This window comes from Chenopodium album, chromosome 2 (assembly GCF_948465745.1).
Source record: "Chenopodium album chromosome 2, dcCheAlbu1.1, whole genome shotgun sequence".
NCBI lineage: Eukaryota > Viridiplantae > Streptophyta > Magnoliopsida > Caryophyllales > Amaranthaceae > Chenopodium > Chenopodium album.
Genome location: NC_137835.1, coordinates 39,604,721 through 39,615,807, shown reverse-complemented (window position 1 = coordinate 39,615,807; position 11,087 = coordinate 39,604,721). Strand labels below are relative to the sequence as shown.

General features: G+C 30.3%; 1 protein-coding gene across 1 annotated transcript; it reads right to left on the bottom strand.

Moving 5' to 3' along the window:
* Positions 1 to 5,295: 5,295 nt before the first annotated feature.
* LOC145571812 (protein FAR1-RELATED SEQUENCE 5-like) lies at positions 5,296 to 8,785 on the bottom strand. The gene is made up of 10 exons (XM_081630851.1): positions 8,775 to 8,785; positions 7,534 to 7,939; positions 7,194 to 7,421; positions 6,846 to 7,118; positions 6,644 to 6,741; positions 6,437 to 6,553; positions 5,890 to 6,289; positions 5,630 to 5,826; positions 5,515 to 5,529; positions 5,296 to 5,386 (listed from the first exon to the last, which is right to left on the bottom strand). The coding sequence occupies exons 1-10, from the start codon at positions 8,783 to 8,785 to the stop codon at positions 5,296 to 5,298; spliced, it is 1,836 nt and encodes a 611-aa protein (XP_081486977.1).
* Between the last annotated feature and the right edge of the window lie 2,302 nt (positions 8,786 to 11,087).

Here is an 11,087-nt window from a genome sequence, read left to right as displayed (position 1 = left end):
GTATACTTTCATCATGTAGCATTCAAAGGGTAGCCTGAACCTATAACACTGCCATTGATCCAACATTGGTCAGATGAGAAAGTCAAAGAAAGAACTGTAAAAGAGGCAAAGGCGTCTTTTGGTGAAGGAGAACTTCAAAAAGATGACTATCTAGTTTATAGAAAAAAAGGAAAGCAAGCATTCTTGGGAGATGTAATTGAGAATGCTTATAGAAATTTTACTGATAGGGAGAGAAGATTGGTGTCATTCAACCTACCAGAAGGTGTGATGACAGATAGTGAAATACATGAAGCTGCAAAAGATGTGAGTAATTTTATTTTTTTTAGTTACAATGATTTCTTTTATTCACTTTAAAATGAAATTTAGTTACTTTTATCTCATATTTTTTTACTTATATTATATTAAATTGCTCTGCTCCTAGTGGTAATAATATATAGTAAATGATAAACATAAAGTAAATATTGTTAACTTTAAAGTAAACAAATTAACTTTAAAAGTTAATATTATTTGTGTTAAAAAATAATGTACTAATAAATTGTTGTTATTTATTTCTAAGGAAATTGAAGAAGAACTGCATTTGTTGACTAGAAATTCACAACTCTTTGCAATGATACATGCTGAGCGTATAGCTACCTTAGGAGAAAAAATGAAAAGGCAACAAATGAATGTGTCTACATCTAATTCCCAACAGGTTTCTGAAACACAAAGGCTGATGGAAGATCCTAGAGTACAAAGGGCTATGGATGAAATAGTCACGCTTTATGATGATCTAAAAAATGTATCTAGTGTGATTATGTCAACATGGGAGGAGCAACATTAAACTAACACAAATCCTAAAACTTTTGAAGAAGATGCAGTTGATCCTAAAACTGTCCTTTTGGATATTGATGATGAATATTTTGAAATAGAGGATCTGGATGATGGAAAAAAAGAGAACGATGATAAAAAAGAAAAGAATGAAAACAATAGGCAGGAGGAGGAAGAACAGGATGAGGAGGAAGAAGATGAGGAGGAGGAGAAGAAAGAAGATGAGGAGGAGGAGGAAGAAAAGGAGAAAAAGAAGGAGGAGGAGGAAGAAAAGGATAAAAAGGAGGAGGAGGAAGAAAAGGATAAAAAGAAGGAGCAGGAGGAAGAAGAAAATGAGGAGGAACAAAAAGAAGATGATGACAAAAATGAAAAAGAAGAGGAAGAAAACCAGGGAGAGAAAGGAGAGAAAGATGCTGAAAACAAGGGTGTTGATAATCAGGAGGTTGATGCTGATAATCAGGAGGTTGATGCTGATAATAAGGGAGAGAAAGATGCTGAAAACAAGGGTGTTGATGCTGATATTAGTAATGTAGTACACTCAGTTACTGAGAGTATCCTAAATCAGCCAACACCTACAAAGGAAGGTAAGCTGTTAACTTTAATAAATATTAATCAATCCATAGTCAATAGTGTATCATTATATTGAAATTATATTTGCTATGTTATTACAGTTGTTGCTGAAAAACAACTTCAGGCAGAAATATCCACAATTGAGATTAAGGACATTCACAATGAGATAGTTTCAAAAGTTAAAATCAATTTAGATTATGGAGAGAAATATGTGGACATTGATTTTGTTTCTAAGATAATGAAAGGAAACAAATAGTGGCTGATTACTGCTTTGTGAAGTACAACCCATTAAAACAGTAAGTAATATACTATTTAGGTTCAACTACATTATATCTACTTTAAGTTATATTTAGTTTACTTTAAATAATATTTAATTTACTATAAATATTTAATTTTACACAGTGAAGAGATTGGGATATTTGAAAGTCTTCTCATGATAACAAGAGATTACACAACATTCCTAGCTCCAACAGCCCCTGCTCAAATGATAAAATCTAATATAGTTTAATGTTGGTCATTTCTAATGAATGATTCTCGATTAAAAGAAGATCCTTCATGCTTTTCCTTTGGCATTGATCACAGTGTAAGAATTAAAAAAACTGTTAAGCTTAATCATAATTAAATATGTATGATCTCATAAAGTAATATTTTGTATGTTCTCATTAATACACAGAGACCTCTAGAGCTGTCTCTCAGGTCACAAGATGCTTCCCAGCCAACAGATAAAAAAACAGAGGTGAAGTCTCCTTCAGTACACTCACAAGAATTGAATCAGGCATGATACGATTGGATGTGCTTATGTGATGCAAAGGAGAAAATTAAGACAGTTCAGTTGGTGTGTCTTATTATTCTAATTATTAAACTACATTGTATGGAATTATGAATTTGAATTTGTAAACTAATAACTGTAATTTTAATGACAGATTTTTGTTCCAATCTGTATGAGTAACCACTATAGTTTTATGGTGGTTAACTTTATGAATCAGACAATTCAATACTTGGATAACATGGAGTATGATGACAGGCACAAGCCTTTCTACAGAATTCTTGGATCTATTGTGGTAAGATCTTTTTTGGTTTATAAAAAGTAAATTGTTAAAGTAAATAAAAGTACTATTAAAGTAAATGAAAATGTATTAAAAGTATAGATTATAATGACATTTAAAAAATAAGATAAAATATAAAGTAAAAGATGATCTGATTAAAGTAAATAATATTTTTATTAAAGTAAAAGAATATCTATTAAAGGTACACATTTTATTACTTATAAAAATATAATATAAAATATAAAGTAAAAGATGTTCTAATTAAAGTAAATCATAAGAAATTAAATCATATAAATTAAAGATGCTCTAATTTATACTATAAAAATGTTTTACTTATATATTGCTTTACAAATGTTAAAGGTGGAGGAAATGTCAAACTTTCTTAAGAAAATTGATCATGAAAAAGCTGATGAAATTCTTGAATATGAGTTTTATGAAGTTAACTTCAAGTGGAAGACACCAAGATATACTCTTGATTGTGGTGTATTTGCAATGATCCATATGCTGTGTTTTTCTTGAGAGACTTTTGATTCCGACCTTGATATAGCAAATAGGAGAAAGGTGTATCGTGCAGAAATATGTGCTGCTGTTGCTTTGGCAGACATAAACACCAAAAGAAAACAACTTCTGAGAAAAATTTCAAGGTTTAGGGTAGTTAGAAAACTAGAGAAGGAGAAAGGGGTAGAAGATATGATTTTTGTTTCTGATTTCTTGAAGAAACACAAGGAAGTAATGGATAACATGAGTTTGCAATGTTACCAAGTGATCGACTTCTTAGCAACCAATGATGGTGAAAAATTTCCAAACAAGAGGTATGTTTTAGACTTCCTAAAAAACAAATAATCATATTGCATAATATATAATATTGTTTGACATAAGTTTAACTTTAAATTTAACTCTACATTACAGCGAAGTAGTTGGCTGGTTTATGGATTCAATTGAAATAGTAAGGCAAGATTGTAACGCTTTGCTCAATGAATGGAAAGTTTCAAGTAATGTGATCACTGCTTGGTCAAACCACCTGAATAACATTGAAATGGAAAAAGATAGGTCTGAAAATGACTTGATCAGATACTTTTTTGGATTTGACTTCATGGTAAGTTTTTCAAATTAACTTTTATAGTTTAGAATTCTGCATCAAATAAATATTAGAAATAATGATTAGATTTTTTTCTTTGGAAGGATGCTTTAACAATGTGTTTGAAAGCTCATGGAAAAAAGGGAGTAACAAGTATGCAAAAACTATGGATTGATTGGAACACTTCACAATCATTGGACTTGGATGTAGCTCAATGTGTAAGACATAATTAATATTAAAGTAGAACAATATATGTTTAAAGTAATTAAAAACAGGTTTAAAGTAAATATGTTTATATGTAGGTGTATATACCTGTGATGTTAGAAGATCATTATTTTCTTGCTGTGATAAACTTCAAAGATGAAACAATTGATCATCTGGACAACACTTTGTACAAGACAAATGAAGAATATGAGGCAGTACAGAGTTTTATCTTAGAAATGGTAAAAAATCAATGGATAAAAAAATTATCTTTAAATTCATTTTTCAATATCTTTTATTATACTAATATTCATTCCATTCAGGTGATACAAGTACAGAAGTTGTTTTAAAAAAGGAAGCATCCACAGGTAAATGATATGCTGACCTACAAGATGAGAATAATTGAACTTCTATTCCAAAAAGAAAGAGAAGATAATGTCTCAGCAAGCTATCTACTGTTGCATATGAAGTTTTATGATGGTGCAAATGGCATAGGATTAGGAACAATAACAGAGGTAAGTTACCATACTTATTTTTGAAGTCGTTACACTCTAGAACTAATCTATACTAAATTATACTCTTTTTTTTAAAGGAATTTGCAAGACTGAATCACCATCATATAAGATTAGTGCTTGACCTACTTCTCAATGAAATAAATCAAATGAAACAGAAGCTGCTAACAAATGTTGAGGATTGGGAAGAAAAGAAAGAATCAGAACAAATGTAAATGATATCAGTAGATTTGAATATATCATAGATATTTAGAGTACTTGAACTTGTGTAGTATTAATGAAAAACTTTTATTAAGTAGTGGTTGAAGATAAGTTACTGGTGCAGCTTCAAGTTCTGCAACTTGTATAGCAATTTGGTAGTTCTAGTATAATATTAGGCCTTATTTAGGTTAGCATTAATTATAAATGTGAAAATTATGTGATCCTATTTGTAATTAAAACTATGGGTTTAGCCACTTAATATAATATTTCCAGTTAGTGTTAAAAAAATAATACATATTATATGTCTAAGTTAAATTACTAGTACTGTTCTTTCTCAAAAATGATGGAAGATATAAAAGTAAATGTAAATATTGTTAAAGTAAATAACAATGTGTTTAAAGTAAACACAAAAGTTTTAATTTTTTTTTTTCTGAAATGTGGTGTTCGATTTTAAAGTAGAGAAAAATACATTTAAAGTAATAAAAAATTAATTAAAAGTAAAGGTGGAGATGGGAAAAAGTATTAACGTCAAAAAAATGTTATTCGATTATAAGTAAATGAAAAAAATGTTAAAGTAAATAATACTATGTTTAAAGTAAACGGAAAAAGGTTTTAAAATTTTTTTTATGAAATAAGGTGTTCAATTTTCAGTACAAAAAATACTGTTAAATTAATAGAAAATGGATATAAAGTAAAGGGAGAAATGGGATATAAAAGTATTCAAGTAATAATAGTTGACCCAACTCAAATGACCCGACGCATGACCCAAAATATGATAAAAGTAAATGAAATATTTCATAAATTTAAAGTACAATAGCTAAAAGTAAACAAACTAAACTTAAGTTCTGTAGTACAATTACTTATAGTAAATGTAAAAATATTACAGTAATAAAAATAATAGAAAAAATTTGTTCATTAAATCTTCACCTTGATCTTCCAGAACATCTTCTAATTTCCAAGTATTAAAATAACTGCACAAAAATAAACATCAGTTATTTGTCACAAATTAAAGTAAATAAATTAGAATGTAAAGTAAATAAATTAAAACCTAAAGTAAATAAAAAAGGTAAAGAGGTAAAATACCAAATAAAAAAATTACCAAGTATAATAACACCTGCACAAAATAAAAAGTAAATGAAGTTACTGTTAAAGTAAATAAATAGAAGTTTAAAGTAAATAGAACACACTTAAGGGTAAAATACCTGAAAGACTACTTGTTTGGACAGTTTCTACTGTCATGGGAAACACCAGATTGCCCACAAGCTCTACAAGTTCTGCCTTTTTTAGATTTTTCTTCAGTAGATATTTCTTTTGCACTCTTCAACCTCTTTGAACTTCTGGCAGAACCCTTATTAAGACACTGATTTGGAGGCAAGACATTTACATCAACTTCATTTGACCCAACCAAAACCTGAATATCAACATCTTTCACCACTTTTGAACTAGGTGCATTTTCAGGATTATTCTTTTATACCATCTGCTCCTCAAATGAAGATAATGTCCTAATAAGCTCAGATAAATCATCCTCATATTGATCAGTTAAACTCACACAACTGAAAATCTTGGACCATACATCACTGACCAATTGCTTCTTCTTATCATACTTAGAAGCATCATCCAGAGCAACATCTATGACAGAAGCTTTCTTCAGAAAATCTTTTCTCCAACGATTCAAGATATAAGAATCAGGAATTTCTCGTATACACTTGCCTTTCATAACAAACAAAATGTGTCTACATAAAACACCTTGACTCTCAAACATTCTACAAGTATAACTTGACTCATATGTTGCCAAGTCAAAATTTACATCAAAATTTTTCCGTTTCTCATGATCAACAATAACTGAAAACTCCACACCATCTCCATACAGAGAACTACAACTTTCAACACCACATGAAAAAAAAGCTCCCTGACATTCTTCTTGAAAATCATAAAATATGGAACGAGTATAAACAATTGCAACATGCTTTTCCAAGTGTAAATCAGTAACCAATTAAGGCTCAAGTTTATTAAGCCTGTACAACTCATCCTGTTCATGCCTTTGAGCATCAAGAGCAGTTTCATAACGGACAAATAATTCAACACAGGTCACATGAGGATTTGTAAAATTACAAAAGAAACTGTTTTCACCTTCATACCTAGATGTAGAACGCAGTTACCCACCAATAAATAGGTCCCTAAAATATGCAGGAATCCAAAGATGTTTAATCTTGAACATGTATGCAAACCACTCAGGATCAACAAGGTTAAACTCCTCCATAACACTATTCCAGCCATCAACGAATACATAAGGATTAATATCTCTATCCCAAACTACTGCACTTAGCTTTTCAGGAAATCAGTTTCATTACAAAAAGCAGTTCCAACCTTTTCAAGTACCTTCCTCATTATGTGCCACATATATATCCTATGTTTAGTCTTGGTAAAAACCTTTTCTATGGAAATACCCATTGCAAGATCTTGATTAGTGATAATACAAGAGGGTTCTCTTCCCATACACTTCAAAAAAGTTTCAAATAGCCACACAAAAGAATCTATGTCTTCTTTAGATAATAGAGCAGCACAAAACGTAACACATCTCTTGTGATTATCAACACCAGTAAAAGGACAGAAAACCAATGAATATTTATTTGTATCATAGATAGAATCAATAGATAAAGAGTCCCCAAATAATTGATAATCTCTTCTACCAATAGCATCAGCCTAAAAAGCACGGGTCAAATGCCTACTTCCATCAACACAGTAATCAAAATAATAATCCCCTTTACTGGTTTTAACTTTTTGTTCAAGGTTCTGAACAAACATTGCACCATCAACATTAGAGATATAAACTTTCAAGTCCCTAGAAAAATTTTTGAAATCATTTTTACTGCTCCTGACATTTTGAAACCCACCACAAAGTTCTTTCATGATCCTATAAGACATAACAGCCCCTATATTTAACTTTGAGTTGTCAAAAATAAACTTCTTATGAGCAAAATTTAAACCAACTTCATGTTTAGTAACCTGCCTAGTAATAGGTGTAGAAAAAGGGTGAGAATGATATTCATAAAAACAATACACCATATACTTCCCACCAGTAAAGAACCTAAATTTTTTTCTTAGCAGGACAACCAACTCTCTTCACAGTCTTTCTCTTTAAACAAGCACCTTCAACTTGTTTACCACGTTTCTTGTTATTTGCCACATACCCTTCTTTGCTACATAATAAATGATTAATTATAGTAACTCCTTTACCAGTAGGATCATTCTTATTCTTTTGTGATTTAGTAGTACTAGAACGGACTTCAAATCCACACTCATTAGCATATTTGTAATAAAAGGAAATACCATCTTGAAGGGTATCAAATATCATTCCAATAAAAGGTTTGTTTTCAGAAGAACATGGCATATACTCTTTATCACCTCCAGAATTATAATATATTTTAGGAAGCAAAGGCTGAGTGGGTGTTTTAAAAATTCTTACATTGTTATCTTCAGTAGTGACAGAAGAAGAACAATGTTCTATGCTTTCAGAAAGGTTCCTGAAAAGTACATGAATAGAAGGAAAAAGTAAATAAACAATAAATAAAAGTAAATAAACTATAACTAAAAGTAAACAATATGTTTAAAAAATATGCTCTACGCTTTCAGGCATGTTCCTGAAAATTTAATGAATAGAAGGAAAAAGTAAATAAACAGTAAATAAACTATAACTAAAATTAAACAATATTTTTTAAAAATATACTAATAAAAACTATTAGAGATATACTAAAAAGTAGATGACTCAAAGCATAAAGTAAATAAAAAAAAATAAAAAACTTAAAGAAAATAGAAAACTAATAATGAAAAGTTAATGACTGAATGCAAAAAGTAAATTTAAAAGAACAACAAATTATACTACTAGATTAATAACAACAAACAATATATCAACTATAGGCAGACACAACTACATTGAATCCGTAAGTGTAAAACCATAAAATAGGAATTAAAAACAAATATCATAAAAATAAAACCAGAAATCAAACAATAAATTTTATAGAATAATTTAAATAACAATTAATAAGCAAAAATTAAGAAAAATTACAATAAAAACCCTAAATCGAAAAACTCAGCTCAAAATAAACAATGAAATCAAAATAAACAAACAAAATACAAATATAATTAGAAAATTACCTCAATGAATGAAAAAATCTGAAGAATACGATGTAATAAAAGATAAAAAACGAAAAATTTGGGCAAAAAAATTTGCAAAGTCGAAGAACTCAAATCTACGGCGGAGAAATCGATGTTAGAGAGAGAAAATGTGGACGCGTAGAGAGAGAAAATGAATGGAAAAGAGAGAGAAAGAAAGGAGGTCAATCATTTTCACAAAATTACCAAAATGCCATTACTTAAATGAAAAACGCGGGTAAGATGTCAACCATTGGATCAAGGAAGATCAACGCACCAGATTAGTTTCAAGTTCCTATGTGTGTGTGTGTGTGTGTGTGTGTGTGTGTGTGTGTGTGTGTGTGTGTGTGTGTGTATATACATATATATATATATATATACACATATATATATAAAAAAGGGAGAAAATAATGAATGATAAAACCGAGAAAATGATGGCCTCTGTAGATATTTATTGTAATCTAAATGATTAACAAATACCATAGTGTGTTGATCATTTTAAGGAGTGTGTTCGGGTTGATTAATATTTCTAAAAATTTGATGAGCATTTTCAATCCAACTTTCTTGTCTTTTTCTTCTACCTTTTTTGAAAACAATTCATTTAAAGTAAAATCCTTAGATTATTACTTTGTTGAAGTCAATACAAATCATGACATTCCATTAATAATTGTTCGTGAATTTTTTGACATTCTTCATCACCAAACTTGCTTAAAGTGAAATCGTATTACAAGGTTTAAAAAAAATAAAGAAATAAAACAATCATTTTAACTTTGGTTCATAGTTTGAATGCTTGGCAGAAAAGGTTTAAGTGAACGCGCTCAATTTCTCGTGATATACATTACTAGATCATCTTCCACATTCACATAGTAGTCCAATCATGGGTGACAAAGCAGCACTGGAGAAACTTATTGAGGAACTCCAAAACCTAAAGGCCCTATGAGAAGAAGAAGCCCAAATGAAGGCTCATATAAAAGCAAAAAAGGCTAAAATAAAAGCAGAAAAAGAAAAAGAAAACATTATGCAAGAAAAAGCAAGAGCCGAAAGAGTAGAGGCCTTGGAGAAACTTGTCCTTCGAGCTAAGTTAGGGAATAAGTACTTCAATTATGAGCTTGCACCACAACCTAGTGGCAAGACTCTCCCAAAAAATTTCTTGACTACGGATTTGCCACCTTTAGGGTTACAAACAATCCTAGGACTCACTTAATGAGCCTTATTGAAATTATGGCATTGAAAGGGGTTGAACCAAGCCTATATGCATGTACTTTTTCTTATTCATTGGACCCAACTACTAGATCATGGTTTTATAACCTCGATGCAAAACAAAGTTCCACTTGGAGTGACGTTGTAAAAGCGTTTTTAACCCAATATGGAGATAACATCGAGCTCACAACTACCTTGCGCGATCTCGAATTGCTTAAGCAAGGGGAAGAAGAAGGCTTCATTGACTTCTTTTCCAGGTGGCGATCAAAGGTTGCTCTTATTCCACAAAGACCTCTGGATCATGAACTTCTCCCAAAGCTCATAGACAATATGTCTACAACATACAAGTGCCATTTACAATACCTCGGTTTAGACACATTTCAAAAGTATATACTGTGGGAACATTAATTAAAAAGGACTTGATAAATTAAACCATGACTCATATTGATGGACTTGATTTTTAGAGAGGATTTCACCTACGTCGGAAATGGACAAAGCTCAAAGACGTAATCTCAAGAAGTTGTCAACAATTCAAGATGTAGCACCCTAGTTCTTGTTTTGTTTCTTTATTTCCTTTGTTTTTTTTTTTATTTTTTATTTTTTATTTTTTTTTATGATAGACTAAGAGATTCATGCTTTCGAATATACTTATTTTGTACTCTCATTAATTAATGAATAAAAAATATATTTTCAAGTACTTCTATCTTGTTCTCTTTTCAATCTCTTTTTTGTTATTGACTTGAATTAAATTAAACCTATACATACAAACAGGCAATATCAAAAGGCATACATACTCAACACTTTAAGAATCTTGATGAGCTTTGGATTACAAGATGTATTGAATGAAAATAGGCCTATCTTAGTTCCACAATTAAAGGATATGATGATTTCACCAACATAAGAGGCAACTTGAAACTCCACAAATATAATCCCATGTTCTTGACCTTAGAGAAAATTCATGTTTTTGCAGCCCTTTTTGAACCTCATCAATTGAGCCTTAGTTATTCAACCTACATTATTCCATACCTTGGGATGGGAATGGTGCAAAGATATAAATAGGAAATTGGGAAAACGAAATATAAGAGGGGGACACAAAGTTAGTCTAAACCCAAAAGGAAAGATCAAATGCAAAAAAAAAAATAAAAAAAAAAATTTGTTCTCAACGCAAAACAAAACTTGTAAAACAAAAAGAGAGAGACAAAAAATAAAATAAAATAAAAAAGACATGACAAGGAAAAGGCACCTAATGTAGGAAGTTGCTACACAAAGAAGAAATGTTTAAATTTGAGAAGCACCAAAATTAAGGGATTTTGGGAGTAT